Genomic DNA, 18581 nt, shown 5'->3' with positions numbered 1-18581 from the left:
CGCACCGGGGTGCATATCCAAAACATGTGGCCCAAATGCGCCCCCTGTCCCGGACACTTCGGACAGTCATCTTGGGGTCTCAAGGTAGTCCTGAAGGCTCTGTGCGGAGAAATATACAGGCGCATAATAAATTTATGTTGTAGTTCTCGTAGAGTCGCACTCCCAAACGTTCTGTAACAAGTAGTTATGCATGCCTGCAATGACTTTTCCTGGACTCTACACCATAATTCCCCAGACCAAGACTGCACCAAGGTTCCATAGTGCACCCCAGGGGACGCTTCTCTAATTTGGTTATGAAAATGTTTTAGGGGAACCAGAAGCAGCACCTCCAGGTCATAGAGCTCTGTTAATTGTTACCGTCTCTTAGAGGTCAAAGAGTCCCCCGGCAAGGATGCAATATAATGTCACAATTGCAGGTAGGACAAAAAAGCCCAGGGGGACAAGTGGCCACCCGCATACAACTCCTGGAATGATTTACAAGTGCCCACCTTCTTCAGGACTTGGAAAAGGAAAATGGTCCCCCCCTCTCTCCACTCCCGGAAAACCGCTGTGGACGTACCCACCGGAAAATCAGCATTGCCCCCTATTGGCAATAGCAGGGACGTCAAACCCATGTAGTTTGCAAATCCAGTGCCATGCTCTCCGTAAAGGTAAGAAAAGAAGAGCAAAACCCGGCTTCGTGGGGGCACGCCCAGCTGGTGCATGCAACCAATAGCTAAAATGGAAGGAACTCAGGGGGGGTCACGTGATGCGGTAAGCAGGAGCAGACGTAGGTTGCTTCAGCTGCTCGGGACCTCGCCCGAAATCGGAGTTTTTTATGCCCGACGAGTACAGAAAACTTACCACGCTCAGCTGGAATACACGGGCTATATATGGACAAATATTTGACCTGTACTGCTATGGCCCAGATACAAAGAGCAGCGCAACGCAAAGAAGAAAAACAGAAGCCAGCGGATTCCAATATGGCGCTGGCTCCTCCAACAGCTTCGCCACCTTGTGTGAATCAAGATACCTTGATACCGGAATTGACTGAAGCCGTTGTCAGGCATTGGATTCCCGATTTGCCCAAATTTTAGAGCGACTGGCTGGAATATCCAATTTAACGTCCAACTTGGCACGTTGGACGGGAGAGTTAGAAGCTCGCTTGGCCGAGGTGGAAGAAGAACATCGATCCCAGGGAGATGCGGTGGCGAAGCTTCAACAAACAGTCCAAGACTTTTCGCTAAAGCTAGAGGACCTGGAAAACCGCTCTAGGCGTGAAAATTTAAGATTTATTGGCTTCCCCGAGACCATCAAGGATTCTGAGATCAGGCAAACCCTTGAAACCTGGCTGCCTGCGACATTTCCGGAGGCTGGGGAGGGAAGATCGATCCACCTGGAGTGGGCCCACCGAGTAGGGCCGCAACCTACAAGAGACACACGTCCGCGAGTGGTGATTGCGAAATTTCATTCTTTCCCGCAAAAAGCTATGATTTTACGACTCTATAGAAACCAGCGAGAGGCGACAAAATTTGATGGTGCAACAGTGCGGATTGTTCAAGATTACTCCGCCGCAGTAGCGGTTTAGCGACGAGCTTTTGCACCAGTATGCAGAAAGTTAATAGAACACCAACATCGTTTCCAAATGCAATATCCAGCTACATTAAAAATCCTTATAAATGGCCTGTGGAAAGCTTTTACCACACCGGACGCCGTAGCGGACTGGTTGAAGCAGCCAAGAGCCGGTGGTTGGGAGGCAGGGCTGGTGGTTGGGAGGTGAGGATAGTGCTGGGCAGACTTATACGGTCTGTGCCAGAGCTGGTGGTTGGGAGGCGGGGATAGTGCTGGGCAGACTTATACGGTCTGTGCCCTGACGAGCACAGGTACAAATCAAAGTAGGGTATACACAAAAAGCAGCAAATATGAGTTATCTTGTTGGGCAGACTGGATGGACTGTGCAGGTCTTTTTCTGCCATCATCTTCTATGTTACTATGTAGATGGAATTGCTAAAACGCTGATCATATGGCTGGGACCTAAACTTGAAAGCTATTCCAGGAGAGGCACCCATGTGGAAACCAACAACCACCACATAGGAGATACTGTAATTCTATTAGAGAGGTAGGAGTACAATGCTCAGTGCGACAACCATGAAAGTGAGCTATGGACTTGCTCTGTACTCTCGACACTGGAACAATAGTTTAATGAACTTGTTAGGCCTACCTCAAGTTCCTGTGCATTGTATAGCGTTTAACTATATTATCTGTACAAGTTAGCTAGATTGTACTGTATGCTAGGGTTTTTTTTTTCTTTTGGGGCACTACAGGGCCGTGCCGATGCGGTAAGCGGGGTAAGCGCCGCAGGGGGGCGCTATCCTCTGTGGGGCGCCGCTGCTGCGTGCTTACCCTGCCCTCCCGCTCCCATGTAGAAACTGCCCGCCCTCTTCTCCCCCCCCAAGATCCCGTTCCTTTTTTTTTTCTTTTAAATTTACCTTCCTCCGGCAGCGCAGCGTCATTGAAGGAGGCGGCGCTCCCAGTCCCGACGTCTCTAGCCTTCCCTTGTTCGCTGCTCACTGCCCCGCCTTCTTCTGACGGGGGGGGGGGGGGGAGAAGAGGGCGGGCAGTTCCTACTTGGGAGCAGGAGGGCAGGGGAGAGAGGGGAATCGCTGCCTTGGAGCCGGGGGGGGGGGGGGGCGCCGCCACCTGGTAGTCTGCAGGGGGGCGCCAGAGACCCTTGGCACGGCCCTGGGGCACTATACTTCACAGTTTAAACTTACGAAGACTAGATTGAGGGCGAGGTCCTATCGCAAATATAGATCGGACTTGGCTGCCTGCTTCGAACAGGCAGCACTAGGAGTAAGAAGAAAGTGGGATTGAGTGGATGGGAAGGGTAGAAAAAGGGATACGGGGGGGGGGCGGGGTTGGTAGACAGAAGGGAGGAGGGATGGGTTTCAACAAGAGAGAAATGCAGATGGGAGGACTTAGTCATAAAATTCCTGGTCACTTGGTCTGGTACGGTGCAGTTGGAGGATTGAACACTCAGAGTAATCCTATAGATACTATAGTTGCAATTATAAGCATGATTGTGTATGAGCGGTTGGAGAGCATGCAGAGAGCGATGGATGCCCCTGGGGGAGGCTGGGCACCTAGGGGATTTGGAGTTTCATTTGAGCAGTTGATGATAGATCGTAGTTCATTCCATGGGGGGTGATCCACCATTGCGAATAGTTTCCTGGAATGTGTCGGGCATATCCATGCCTATGAAGCGCTCCAAGATCCTTAGCATGTTGAAGAGGCATAGAGTAGACATCGCATGTTTGCAAGAGACGAAACTAACCGATGAAGAACACATAAAACTCAAACAGCAATGGGTAGAATTATGTTATTTTTCCTCATCGGGAAGTAAACGTAGTGAGGTGGTGGTCTTGCTTAGAAAGGGATTGCCCTGTAAGTCACGCTTAGTCTATAAAGATACAGAAGGCAGAATTGTTTTGATCCACATCAACTATCAGGGCCAAAAATTTTATTTATATGCTGTATATGGGCCAAATGGTGTTGCCCCCTCCTTCTTTCAGCGGCTGAAAAGACTAGGCCTTGAGCATCCAGATCTACCTTGGGTGTGGGCGGGAGACTTCAACCAAGTCAAGGACCTCCCCCTCGATCGTTCTCAGGTACGAGCTACTAATGGAGGGGGAGGGGCAAGGGCCTGCCAGGTTTATGCTCGGCCTTGGGACTGGTAGATCCATGGCGAATATTAAACCCAACTAATAGAGATTATACACACCAATCCAAGGTACATCTGACTTGGTCTAGAATAGACTATATCCTGGTCTCCCAGTCCTGGTTTTTCCGTGTCCAGCTGGCAATGGCCATTTCGGACCACGCTCCAGTATGGATAGACATAAAAATCAATGAAGGCATGAGCCGTCCACACGTATGGCGGTTTCCCTCTTATCTGAGGCATGACCCGAAATTAATAGAATATGTGCAAGCCAAATGGAAGCAATATGAAGAAACGAATGCAGATTCCTGCTCGTCGCCTATTATATTTTGGGAAGCTTCTAAGGCAGTATTAAGGGGCGACTTGATAGCCTTCATGAGCGCTCGGGCAAAACGATTGACAGCAGGAATACTAATGCTTGAAAAAGAATACCAAAAAGCAAAAAAAGACCTATATCTTAAATCCTTCTAATATTAATCGAGAGAACATGACAGCAGTCCTGAGTGCACTAAACTCTATGTTACATGAGAGAGTTACAGCACAGTTTGTTGCACGCAGGCATAATTTCCAGAGATTTGGTAATAAACCAGGGAAATTGCTTGCACATCTAGCTCGTACATGGACCCCTAGACAGTTCATTCCCAAGATCACCACAAGTGAAGGGCAGCGGCTCACAACACAACTCGGCATTAGAGAAGCCTTCCACTCTTACTTTAAAGACTTATTTAGAGAGGATGCACAGACCGGCAACACATCACTTACAGACTATCTAAATGATGCGGGGATACCACACTTGACCGCTGCAGCCCAGACTGCTTTGGCACAGCCCTTAAAACTCTCTGAAATCCAGAACGTAATTAAAGCACTCCCTTTGGGTACATCCCCAGGACCAGATGGGTTTTCCCACGAATTCTATAAAATGCTAGAACTATAGATAAGTGCCCCGTTGGTAGACTACTTTGAAGCGGTGGTGGAACGGGGCTTCTTTTCAGCCAGAGAAAATGAAGCTCTCATCACCCTTATCCCTAAACCCAATAAACCACGAGATAAGGTAGAGTCGTACAGACCAATTTCTTTATTAAATGTAGACTTAAAGATCCTGTCCCAGGTGTTAACAGAGCGACTAGCCCTGCATATTCCATCAGTGATAGGAGACCATTAAGTAGGTTTTGTTAAGGGCAGAACTTCGGTGCTGAACATCAGGAAAGTTATCCTCTCTATAGCTCATTGCCAAACACGAAAAGAACAACTTCTGTTGGTCAGTCTGGACGCGGAAAAAGCTTTTGATAAAGTCAATTGGCAATACCTATTTCAAGTACTAGAGTATGTGGGCTTGGGTGGGTGGTACCTGCAGGCTGTTAAAACACTGTATACGAGACCTGCAGCCCGATTATTAGTTAATAATGTTCCGACCCTGAGTTTGGAGGTGCAAAGAGGGGTAAGACAGGGTTGTCCCCTCTCGCCCCTGTTGTTTTTACTCTACCTGGAACCCCTATTGAGAACAATTTTACAAGACCCGGACGTAAAGGGGGTCTCCTTGCCTAAGCAGCCTGTCAAAGTTTTGGCTTTTGCTGATGATATATTCCTCACCCTTACACAACCACAAGACACATTACCAAGGTTATTGGCTGTGGTTGACGAGTTTACGTATGTGTCAGGCTTCTCGCTAAATTACCAAAAGTCTGTGGCCCTGCCAGTAAAACAGCAGGTTAGGATGGACTGGGTTGGAGACTTCCCTTTGCGCTGGGACGAGGAGGCGGTAAAGTACCTAGGGATAATTATCCCAGTAGATTTATCTCAACTTACAAAAATGAATATGCAGATACTAAAAAAACACTTAGCTGACACTTTAATAAAGTGGAAGGGACTGTCCCTTACCTTATCGGGCTGAATTCTTATGGCAGGGCAAAAGGGCACGAGTACTGATGGCGAGGTTCATGCTTCCTAGGGAGAAGGGAGGTCTTGGGCTCTTAAACCTGCTTCTCTTTGTAATGGCGAGCCGGATCCGTCAAATTTCGGATTGGTTTAGGTCCAAAAGCTTTTATACATGTACACCTGAAGAGACTGCATGCATGAAACCCACTCACTTCGCATACTGGCTACATGCATCTGCAAAAAAAGCTCCCAATTTAGGGCACTTTACAATAATTCTGTAGCCACTTCGACAAGCCTGGCGTTGGATGTGTAGATATAAGGGCATCTCCCCGGAGGCGTCCCCCTTATTGCCTCTAGAAGGCAACACAGATTTCCCAGTAGGAAGCACCTCCAGCACCTTTCGGAGGTGGCGCGCCAGGGGCATCCAGTACCTCTTTCATGTGCTAAATGAACGGGGAGGCCTAAAAAACTTTGAGAGTCTGAAGGAGGAATATGGTATGAATGAGTTAGATAGGTTTGCCTATTTTCAGTTGCAACATTATGCTAAATCATTGGACTTGAGAGGATTGTCACCAGAAACGTGGGAGTACTTGAATGACTTACTGGACTTAGAAAGCCAACAATGAACAGCTTTAAGATATTATCATGCTTATTTGAGAGACTTGGCACCCAAATATGACCTATCTAAAATCGCCCAACAATGGTCGCAAGAGCTGGGCTTGAGACTTTCAGCAACGCAGATAGAGATGTGTCTCCGAGCCACTAACAAATTGACAGAAAACGTCAATTGGCGAGAAATGAATTACAAATTTTTATTGAGACTACATGTTTCACTCCACAGAGCATATCGAGCTGCCTTAAAAGATAATAGTGAGTGTCCCCGTTGTGGGACGACAGAAGCTCGTCTGGGCCATATGTTCTGGACTTGCTCTTCAGTACAGGACTTTTGGAGAGACCTATCTGGACATGTGTCAAGGCTTTGGAGAGTGACATGGAAACCATCACCTGGACAACTAATTGACAACTTTTCTATTACCCCAGCAATGTTGCCGGGCTTGAAGGGATTTCTCAGAAGGACAACATTGATGGCGAAACGAGTGATCCTCCAGCATTGGTTGGAGCAAAACAGCCCCTCGGTCCAGCACTGGAGGTCCTCAATGATATGTCTCTCTGCATTAGAACGCTCGGGGATCGCCGACTTGGCTTCCCCTAAAGGAGACTTATTTTGTAAAATGTGGCTGCCTTTTTGGGAGTCATTAACACCAACTGCACGTAGCAGAATACTGAACTCTTAAAGACCAATGTGTTCTGATATTGACTAGGAAGGAGAATATAAGATAGGGAGGGGGGTTCGGTTGGGTAGGGGGTGGGAAGGGAGGGGGGGGGGGAAGTTTAAAAAAAATAAAAGTTAAATCGGATATACAATCCAGGATTTTTGTTAGAGTTCTGCTAAAATGTGTACTTGTGTTCACATCCTGTTGTATCTTTACATGTTTTCAATAAATATGATATATAAAAAGGAGCTCAGCACCCTAGACTCTGTATCAGGAAAAGGAAAAATGAGGTACCCCGGAACCAATCACTAATGTGTCTCATACAACCCGCAACAGAAAACTTCTTAATACTATCTGCTCCCAGACCCCCCTTATCCATCGGGAGATAAGTCTGTGAGAAAGGGACACGAGATCTCTTCCCATTCCAAAAGAACTTTACTAACAGGCAATGCAATGCCAGTTCATCCCTTCTCAAGTTAAAAAGTGACAATACCTGGACTATGTAGAACCATTTGGGGACTAGGGTCATATTATATAGCGCGATTCTTCCCCACAGGGACACCGGGAGGTGTTGCCACATCTCCAAAGAAAGTTTAGTCGAAGACCACAACAGTGCTAGGTTAATGTTATAGAGCTGTGTCAAGACTGCCGGAACCTGGATGCCTAAGTAATGTAGATAGCCAGAGGCCCACTTTAACGGGAAGGGCCCCTCCCATGTTGTCTGTACTGAGAGGGGAATCGGCAGAGCTTCAGACTTTTGCAAATTCAGCCGAAAGCCAGAGTAATATCTGAATTCCTGAATCGTGTCTAGCACTGCGACCAGGGAGCTCTGGGGGTGTGTTAAAGCCAGCAAGATATTGTCTGCGTAAGCCAAGGCCTTGACGGTGAGCTGGGGCAGTGCCACACCAGCAATCGTCGGGTCTCCCCTAATGTCACAGAGGAGAGGTTCCAGATATAGTAGAAACAGGAGGGGTAACAAAGGGCATCCTTGTCTGGTTCCCCTGCGTACCCGAAAACTAGGAGATTGTGGCCCGTTCACCAACACTTGGGCTACCGGATCTACGTACAGCGTTCTCACCGCCTGCAAGAACCATCCAGAGAGTCCCACAAAGCGTAACACTGTGAAAAGATAGTCCTAGCTCACCCGGTCGAAAGCCTTCTCTGCATCCAGTCCCACCAGCAGCAGTGGCTGTTGGGAAGCCTTCGCCTGGGTCACTGCAAGCAGCGCTCTACGAACATTCAGACCTGGGTGTCATCCCCTGACAAAGCCTACCTAATGGTCTCCCACCAGGGTAGGAATATGAGTGGCTAGTCTGTCCGCCAAGATTCGGGCTAGGATTTTCACGTCTACGTTGAGGAGGAAGATCGGGCGGTAGGACCCCAGTAAATCCGGGGTTTACCTGGCTTAGGAAACCAGAACAATGAGCGCCTCGTTCGCTCTAGCAGGCAGCTCACCACCCGACACCGCCTCCTCAAAGAAAAGAGTGAGCGGTACACTTATTTTATGCACCAAAATCTTATAATACTCTGAGGAAAAGCCATCCAGGCCCGGGGCGGTGCCCATTGATAAAGATTTAATGGTCTGTTGAACTTCCTGAGCACAGAGAGGAGAACTCAGCCGCGCGCTAGCCGCAGGTGAGAGAGGGTTGGCACACCCGTGGCTCTCAGATGGACGGTTAATGAGGGACCACTCTGCTGTTGTTAGATAGTTTTAATGTTTGGGTTGTTTTGGTGGTTATCTGTTATTGCTTGCTGTACTTTTTCATCTGGTTTTTCAAACATTCACTGTTTATTTTCATGATAATAAACCAATAGTTTATTAGTTCTGCCGTCCTGGACAGACTAAGAATCCTGGTTTGTGTTTTTGGGTTTGCTTTCTAGAAACTGTGGAACTCCTGGAGTGTGGCCCCAGTGTCCTAGAAATTACCAGAGAATAATCTGAGAGTGGGAGACTAGCTCAGAGGCAAGCAGGACACAGTCGGTGGGAGGAGGGTGCTAGTATAGAGCACATGCCCAGGTGCAGGCGGTCCTGAGCAATGTTGGAGACAGACCCTCCAGGTGGCCACAGGGTTAACCTCAGGCGGGCGCTAGGCATTTGGTGACAATAACATTTTGTTTTTATAGTCCGCAATACCTCGCAGTTCTGTGTGGGTTACATACAACAAGACTAGACAAACCAGAAATTACAGCATATTATCATGAATGAAAACTAATATGTTCATTTCCTTCCATAATTCTGAAACAAATCTGTTTTGAGCTTGATGCCTGAACTATCCAGGAAGAAATTTCCTTGTCTAGTTTAGCAGTCTGATATGAAAGCAAAGAGTCTATACACCTCTTTTGTATTTCACCCTTCATAGATGGAAAGTACTCTTCTACCATCTGCTGCTTGCCTTCCAGTAATAAATCCTACCTGATCAGTGACATATAGAGGCAAAAATCACACCCTCACTGGGATGTATCCTATCCAGCTCTGTAGCTTTTTCCACTTTCAGGTTTTCGAGCTGTTTATAAACGCTTTCTTCTATGAACGCGCTGTATCCACTCCATTCTCAGATATTCCCTCCTCAACCAACTAAGATCCTTCTCCAGAATTTTATTCCGTGAACACTGAAGCAAAGTATTTGTTTAGCACATTCCCTTTATCCTCATCACTCTCCACATAGCTATTCTCAGCGTCTTTCAGTCTTGCAATTCCGTTCCCCAATAGCTGTATTTCCTTCTTCGCTTCTTTAAGTTTAATCCGATAATCTTTTCCGTGATCCTCTCGTGTTCTTTTGTATTTCTTGAAGAAAGCCTCTTTTATTTTTTCAGGTACTTGTTTGGAGAACCACTTAGGCTTCCCGTTTCTCTTGTTTACTTTCCTTGTGTAAAGATCGGTTGTCCTATTTATAGCAGTTTTCAGCTTGGACCACTGCACTTCCGCTTCACCAATCTTGACCCCCATGCCATCAGCTCCTTCTTCAGATATTCCCCCATTTTACCAAAATCAGTACGTCTGTATCTTGAAACACCTAGTACCTTCCTGGGGTTACCCTGCGGCCACCTGAAGAGTCTGCCCATCACTTTTACTCTGTTCCCCTCCCCTCTACCTATGCCATCTAGCCCCATCCACCTACTGCTCCTCCCCACCCCCATCTTCTACTTCATTTCCCTCCCCTCTACCCATAACCCCTAGCCCCATCTAACTCCTGCTCCTTTCCCCCAGTCCCATCCATCTTCTACTCTGTTCCCTTCCCCACCCACACCCCCTAGCCCTATCTCCTATTCCAACCCCCTCCCCCACAACCCCTCTACCCCTAGCCCCATTTGCCTCCTGCTCCTCCCCCCCACCCCATCCATCTTCTGCTTTTTCCTTCCTCCCCCCACACACGTTTCATCCATTTTCTGCTTTCCAGGATCTCTTGTCTATTTGACTTTTTTTTCCACCATCATTTCTTCTGTGTCCCTGTCCCTATTCCCATATTCAGTATCTGCCTTCTGTGTCCCCGTTCCTCCCCCGTTCCATTTCTCCCCTTCTTTCTTCTACACCTCCACCCTAGCCTCTTCTCAATCTCCCTGTGCCCGTTGCAATGCAGCCTCTTCACTCACTCTCTCTCTCTCTCTCTGCCCCCTGCAGTAAAGCTGCTTCTCTCTCTCTGTACCCCTTGCCATTCAGCCTCTCCTGTCTCTTTCTCTTTCTGTCCCATACAATGTCTCTTCTCTCCCTCATTCCCTCTCTGTGCCCCCTGCCATTTTTCATCTTTACTCTCTCTCTCTCTGTTTTGTTCTTACCAAAGTGGCTCACATAGGACATGAACTGCTGAATATCGGGCTGGCACCCATATAACTTTTTATTTTTAATTTCAACCCCCTCCCCCCCCAGCTCTCCTGACAATGTTCCACCTCTATCCCGGGTGCTCCAGTGGATTTTGTGGGGTAGGCACATTCTCCTCATTCCTGCCCACCTTAAGTATATCCTTTTCCTTAGCTGTGAAATGAATGATCGAACTCTTCTATTTTATCCAACAGATGATGGATTTGGGAATGAGAGTGAAAGAGTGAGAATGTGTGATGAGCAGCAGAAAGAGGAATGGAAACACGAAGACTCCTCCAGAGACAGCACATGTCCTTCAGCAGACCGTGAAGGAGGTATCGGTAGCATAATACCAACCGGTGAGAAAGCAGCAGCTCAGAAAGGAGAAAGATTAGAAAGACAAAAGAGAAACTGTAGATTTTTCCCAACACTTGAACAACCTGGAAGATTCAACGGTGAGAGAGATTTTAAAAGTGATGATGTTTGGGAAACCTTTACTACCGACTCCAATTTTATTGAGCACCACATAAGTGGGCTTAGGACTGAAGCTCATGACTGTCAAGGTATGCAGAAAACTAACCCATCTGGAGACTGTGAAAAACCATGTAACTGTTCTGAATGTGATAAATGTTTCAATGAGAAAAGGAACCTACAAAAAGCCACGGGTGAGCTGAAAAGTCACAAAATGATTCATACTGGAGAGAAACCATTTCAATGTTCAGAATGTGAAAAATGGTTCTCAACCAGGACTGTGCTGAAAAATCACAAAAGGATTCATACAGGAGAGAAACCATTTCAGTGTTCAGAATGTGATAAATCCTTTACCTGTAAAAGTAATCTGAAACAGCATGGAAGAACTCATACAGGAGAGAAACCATTTCAATGTTCAGAATGTGAGAAATGGTTCACAACCAAGGGTGAGCTAAAACGTCATGAAAGAACTCATACAGGAGAGAAACCATTTCAATGTTCAGAATGTGAGAAATGGTTCAGATCCAAGGGTGAGGTGAAACATCATGAAGTGACTCATACAAGAGAGAAACCATTTCAGTGTCCGGAATGTGATAAATCCTTTACCTGTAAACGTCATCTGAAACGGCATGGAAGAACTCATACAGGAGAGAAACCATTTCAATGTTCAGAATGTGAGAAATGGTTCAAAACAAGGACTGTGCTGAAAACTCACAAAAGGATTCATACAGGAGAGAAACCATTTCAATGTTCAGAATGTGAGAAATGGTTCTCAACCAAGGGTGAGCTAAAACTTCATGAAAGAACACATACAGGAGAGAAACCATTTCAATGTTCAGAATGCGAGAAATCCTTTATCTCTAAAAGTAATCTTAAACAGCATGAAAGAATTCATACAGGAGAGAAACCATTTCAATGTTCAGAATGTGAGAAATGGTTCAGAACCAAAGGTGAGGTCAAACCTCATCAAAGAACTCATACAGGAGAGAAACCATTTCAATGTTCAGAATGTGAAAAGTGGTTCAGAACCAGGAGTGAGCTGAAAAATCACAAAAGGATTCATACAGGAGAGAAACCATTTCAATGTTCAGTTTGTGATAAATGGTTCAGAACCAGGAGTGAGCTGAAAAATCACGAAAGGATTCATACAGGAGAGAAACCATTTCAATGTTCAGTTTGTGATAAATGGTTCAGAACCAGGAGTGAACTGAAAAATCACGAAAGAAGTCATACAGGAGAGAAACCATTTCAATATTCAGAATGTGATAAATGGTTCGGAACCAAGGTAAACCTGGAATGCCACAAAACTTCTCATATAGGAGAGAAATCATACGTGTTCCTAATTTGATAAATGTTTCAGAAGGAAGGCCAAGAAGAAAGTTCACGAAAACTCATACGGAAGAAAAAACATTTAAATATTAAGTATGTGATAAGTGTTTTAATAAGAAGGTCCAATTGAAATAGCACAAAAGGACTCAAATGGGAGGGAAACCATTTAAATGTTTAGAAGGTGATAAATGTTTCAGAGGGAAGAACTATCTGACTGGGCTTGCAATAAATCAATATTCAAGATGTTATACATGTTTCAAAAGCAAGGGGTTACTGTCAGATAGGAAGGTCAGAGCAGGCCAATGGCCTGGACAAACAACTAGGAATATCTGAAAAGAGGGATTGCGTAGGCCTGTTACATAGTTTAAGGCATTAAGACATGCCTAAGAACAAGGACGTGGACCAGTATGTATGAACTGTGTGGCAGTTCAGTAGAGAGTGTACAGGAGTTCATTGCACTTTAAGCATTGTAAAAATGGTAACATTGTAAGCTCTTCTGGACAGGGAGTTACATATATTGATTATATTAGCTTTACTTATATAAATTAAGCCTGTATGGAGATATGTACTTTAACATTTATTCTGTTCATTATTACCACTGCGTCTAAGCTTGTATTCTAAGCAGATAAGGAAAGTACCAGGAGCAAACTGTCTCTGCATTGTTAAGAATTTAGAGAAAGAACTGTAGCTGGACATGACATAGAAACAAGTTAGAAGATGGGAAAGATGGTTATGGAATATGGGAGGGATGGAAACTAAGTGAGAGAGGATAGGTGGAAAAGACAGATAAGCAAATGAGAAGGAGAGGACAGACAGACAAGTGGCATACCGAGGGCGGGGCGGTGGGAGCGGACCGCCCCGGGTGCAGCTCGTGAGGGGGTGCTGCCTTGGATGTCTTCCTCTCCCCCCCCCCCCGACTAGTGCAGTGCTGCTGTCTTTACCCCTCCCCCCCCGGTGCGGTGCTGTATGGGTGTCCTTCCCCCACCCCCATCCCCCAACTAGTGCGGTATCACTCTCCCCCTCCGCTCCTGCACGTCTTTCAACTTCGAGGCTTCTGGCAGCAGCATCACCAATGTAAGTGCTACCTTCTGCCTGCCCCGGAAGCACCCTCTGTACAACTTCCCGCATAGCCCCCCTCCTGATCTTTCTCTTTCATCTTTCAGTAGCTGCTTGCACTCTGCCCTTGCTTATGATTTTTGTCTGCTGGTTGAAGTAAGAAGAATAAAGAATCTTGCTGAATTTGACAGCTGGTTGTGTGAGAATTTTTTGGGTAAGACGTCCCCATCGCAGAAGTGGTGTGAAGGGGTTAAACCTCACAGTGAGTGTATGGTGGGCTGATAAGGGAGGCCGATATGCAAATGGCATATAATGAATCATACAAAAGAGAAACCATGTAAATGTTCCTCCTGAATGTCATATCGAGCTGCAACGATTAATATCACATGTAGATACTGTATATCACTGTACATTCATAAATTTTAATCTTAACAGACCTCAGAGGTATTTCATTGTCAAATAGTCACTCTAATGTTATTGAGCATCTAGTGATTAGACCTTTGCTCCTCTCGTCATTGGTCACTATACATCTTTTTTTATACGAGTTTTAATTATTTAAATATTTTTTATCAAAACTTTTCCAATCTTTACAAAATGAATTTCGTTGTACTTAGCTTCTTATCAACTTTGCTGACGAGATTTAGCTTAGATTTATGCCATCCATAAAAATGATGATAGCGCCAAAAGTGAATTATATTTTAAGTATGTTACTGGTTATGTTAAATGCCAGTACATATAAAAATATGGAAAAAATATTGTCAAAATTTTTATGGTCTAATAAACCTCCTCGTATTGCGTTGAAATATCTTAAATTCCCCAAACATCATGGAGGTGTTAATTTTCCAAATTTTCTGGACTATCATAAGGCTTTCTTACTAAGACAAAGTTCTTTATGGATCACCTCAAAAGAAGAACATACTGACCCACTTTGGATAAAATGGGAAGCTAAGATCTTTAAAGCAACTCCAACACCTCTCTTACCATGGTCTTCAATACATAAATCGGATTATAATCCCATCATATCCGCTTCTCAATCATCGTTCAACACATTGGACTCATGTGTTAAAATATCTATCCATTCGACTACTAAGATACAACTTTGGAATAATCCAAAACTAAAAATCAATGGTAAATGTTTGCTTGTCCTAAATGGATAGAAGCAAAAATATGGTTTCTACATCAACTATTGGACAAATACAAATGGCTACCTTTCTCTACACTACAGGCAAAGTATAACCTACACAATCAGTGCTACTTTCAATGGCTACAACTAAAACACTGCATTTCTGCAAACTTTGATATTAACTCATTAAAGGATGAAACTCCAAGTTGTTTAACATTATGCCATCAGTTGGCTAATGGGAAAAAAACGGCATCAACATGGTACAAAATCTTACAAGATCACTCTTCTCATTCTCCTTCAGCTTTACAAAACATTTGGAACAAAGAACTCAATTCTCAAATTACTGAAGAACAATGGGAAAAATCTGGACATTATTATATAAATCTTCAAAATCATCTGCTCTTACCCAATCATCATTCTACATCTTGCATAGAGCTATGTGGACACCTTACAAACTTTCCAAAATATCTAAAGAAATTTCAAATAGATGTTGGTCTTGTAACAACCATGTAGGCACATTAGACCATTTAATTTACCATTGCCATATACTGGATGAGTATTGCTCTCATATAGAGGAAACTATTTCCCAAATTCTAGATTTTAAGATCTCATTAACATACAAAATCATAATCGCGGGAGAATTTGGTTTAGACACGATATTACAACCACACATAGCCAAATTACTTCGTATATTGATTCAAGTTGCTTTAAAACTGATATGTCAAAACTGGAAGGACTTTACGAAGTTATCTTATGATATGTGGTGGAATACAGTATGTCTATACGCTAAATATGAAAAAGCTGCTGCTGAGAAATGCGGTTCCCTTGTAGCATTTAATAAAACCTGGTCTCCCATACTCAATTACTCATCCAATCAACATTAATTATTATAATTCAAGCATCTATAAATGGGTACTAATTACAAATATAAGTATAATTTCTTTTCTTCACCTCTAACATTTAATAATAAGTTTACTCCTATAGTTATAATTACCTGTAATGTAACAGCATCAGGGATTCTAGAGATGACGTAAACACTGTCCATAATTTTTCTATAAGTCAGTGTACATGTTCTAACTTGTTAAACTGTTATTAAGTCAATGGTACTTAATTTCCTTTTTATTGTTAAATCAAAATTAATAAAAATGATTGGAAAAAAAAAAGATTTATGCCATCCATCTCATTCATAGTCTAGGGCTCCACACTGACACGTGTTTCGCCAACTAGGCTGTCTCAAGGCTGTGCCCCTAAAAATATAAATCATACCATCATTACAATGAGAAATTCTTCCCCCAATATTTATACAGCTTTAAATCTTTACATTGGGTCTGTTATCGTTCTGTCTCATGTCAGAGTATCCGCTCCTTAATCGCCAGCCTCCAATATGGCCGCGGCGTTGTTTTGTTATTTAAAGATTGTCAGGTGACTCTTACAACCAATCACAGCTGTTTCAAAATAATGTTTGCCATTCAATTTCCCTATTCAATCCGTATGGTTCAATAGAATTTAATTTGAAAATCCAATTCTGTTCCTTATAATTTAGAATGGATTCAATATTACCCCCCGATTCAGTGATAGTAACCGTATCTATAATTCTCCAGCGCAGATCCGTAAATATATGTTGTTTTTCCATCCAGTGTTGAACAATCGGGGCTTCAGCTGTTTGTGTGTTGATCTTTGATTTATGTTCATTCAACCTAGTTATATCTTATCACAGGGGCATAATATATACTGAATTCCTCGTATTGCAATCAGTATTATGTTGCGCTCTAATTTTATAATTATTATTTGGAACTATCCAACTCTTGCCCACTATTGATAGAGAACACCATTGACATGCTCCACAGAATTTATCAATATCGAGCTGCAACGACATGAAATGACTTATACAATAAACCAGTTCAATATTCTAAATGTTTTAGAAGCTGCAATGGCCTATAGGGTCTCACCGGAGAGAAAAATGGTTTAAAAGAAATGTATAAAGGGACCATTTTACTGAAGTGCAGAAAGCCTATTGCAGGCTCGCTGCGTGGCAATTCGGAAGTACCGCTGGTCTGTAAGGTGTGTTAAGCCACTGATCTGCAGAGCTTCTACCGCTCCTGAGGTCTTTTTCCTCCATTACCACAGATAAAGTGTGTTGATTCGGGTTCAAAGTAGGGTAATAATTAAGGTGTTTCTCACTCCGGTTTGTGTTTGGTTATTCCTAGTTTTTTTGTGGGGACTTTTCATCATTTTGTTGTGTAATTGTCACATGTGACATAAACCATTGAAATGTTCTAAATATGAAAACTCTTTCAAAAGAAAAGCTGAACGGAAATGACATGATCTTACTCACACAGCATTTGGAGGCAGCCACAGGGAAGGTTTTTTTTCTTATTTGTAATTTTACCATACAAAGTAGAGAAATATCCAAGAATAATTCAAAAATTAGAAAAATAATAATAAAGGAAAAGATACATAGGCTTAGTCCACATCTAGGAAAGTGCAGTAGACTAACGAGGAAGCTGGAGACTCAAGAGGGAAATGGAAACACTGGAAAGCAGAGCAGGTGATGCAAATATATTCCTCTATCACTCCGAAACCTCAAAAACCATTACATTTCAGGAATTGATTAGCAAGTACCGGTTTATCAGAAAGAAACAATTCCCCAAAAGGCATTTACGGGGAAATTTAAGGAAAAAAGTTGCTCCCACAGCCAAAACTTTACTCTTAACTGTGGGAACTGCTTTCTACATAATTGCTTCTGCCTGGAGACATCAGGAAACAAATACATTTGGTGACCACATAAAGGTACATTTTTTTTTGATAAATATAATTTAAGAATATTGGGGGGGGGGGGGGGGGGGGGGGGGGGGGGGTCAATTTTAGAGGAAAATTTAACCAGAAGAGTAACTCTTTTTTGCTATCAAATCCTGTGACGACTCCAAAAATTGAGATAAATCAGGACTAGACAGTACTTGGTCCATTTCACCCTCTCCTCTTATCTGGATTGAGCTTCTTTGAACATAAAATATACCCTCGACAGTTAGAACAGCTGCATGAGGATACCCAACAAAACCCTAACCCTAACCTCTACACCTCTACCCAGGAAAGCTAGACTGCCCCAACTTGACATTTCGTTCTTTAGATTGTAAGCTCCTTTGAGCAGGGACCGTCCTTCTTTGTTTATTTTGTACAGCGCTGCGTAACCCTAGTAGTGCTCTAGAAATGTTAAGTAGTAGTAGTAGTACATTTTCAGAAGCTGTAAAGAAGCCAGATAATGTCACTAGAAAATTTAAGTGTCTTAAGGGGCCCTTTTACTAAACTGCAGTAAAAGGGGGCCTGCACTAGCATCAGTGCATATTTTTTATGCTTGCAGAATCCCTCATTTTACCTTAGCCCCAAAATGAAATGGCCGTGCAATAAGAATTTAGGTGGCAGTAAGGGTTCCGTCACTAAGTCAGCGGTAACCCCCTGCGGAAATATTTTTCCAATATTTCCGCTAGCGCTGGAAATGCTGTGTGTTCAGGGTGGAACTGCCACCGGTGGTAATTCCAGATTGCCGCACGGCAACACTTCAGTTAAAAGGACCCCTGAGATTTTATTTTCCAGAGCTTCCAGGTGTGAATGAATCGGCCAACTGTCCTTTACAGCAGAAGCTGCAGTGGATTGTAATGTAACAACAGTTTGTTCAGTCTTTCGAAATGCTGTTTCAACTTTTATAAGTCTCTGATCCATCTCTTTCTTTTTAACCAAATGTTCTTGAGAGAATTTACACAATGAAGGAGTAGTTCCTTGTATCGCTTGTTCAATCCTCTTTACAACTTGCCAACTATCTTGAAGCTAAACCACTCCTTTCTTAGTAGAGAATGACACGGAGACAAAGTTTCTCCCGTCCCCACAGATTCTGTCTCTGTCCCCATCCTGTCCCCATGGGCTCTGTTCTCATCTGTAGAAGCCTCGAACACATATGATTTTATA

The 18581-nt window shown here is 43.8% G+C and overlaps 1 protein-coding gene across 1 annotated transcript in view; it reads left to right on the top strand.

Moving 5' to 3' along the window:
* LOC115462246 (zinc finger protein 260-like) overlaps positions 1-18280 on the top strand; it is a 201123-nt gene extending 182843 nt beyond the window's left edge. The window contains exons 7-9 of the mRNA XM_030192257.1: positions 10858-11123; positions 11502-12339; positions 18213-18280. Of these exons, the coding sequence (XP_030048117.1) occupies positions 10858-11123; positions 11502-12339; positions 18213-18280 (1172 nt within the window). The remainder of the gene's footprint in view (positions 1-10857; positions 11124-11501; positions 12340-18212) is intronic.
* Positions 18281-18581: the final 301 nt, after the last annotated feature.

The sequence above is a fragment of the Microcaecilia unicolor genome, chromosome 2 (genome assembly GCF_901765095.1).
Source record: "Microcaecilia unicolor chromosome 2, aMicUni1.1, whole genome shotgun sequence".
Taxonomy (NCBI): Eukaryota; Metazoa; Chordata; class Amphibia; order Gymnophiona; family Siphonopidae; genus Microcaecilia; species Microcaecilia unicolor.
Note: the sequence above shows the minus strand (reverse complement) of the source record. Positions and strands in the feature narration are given on the sequence as shown.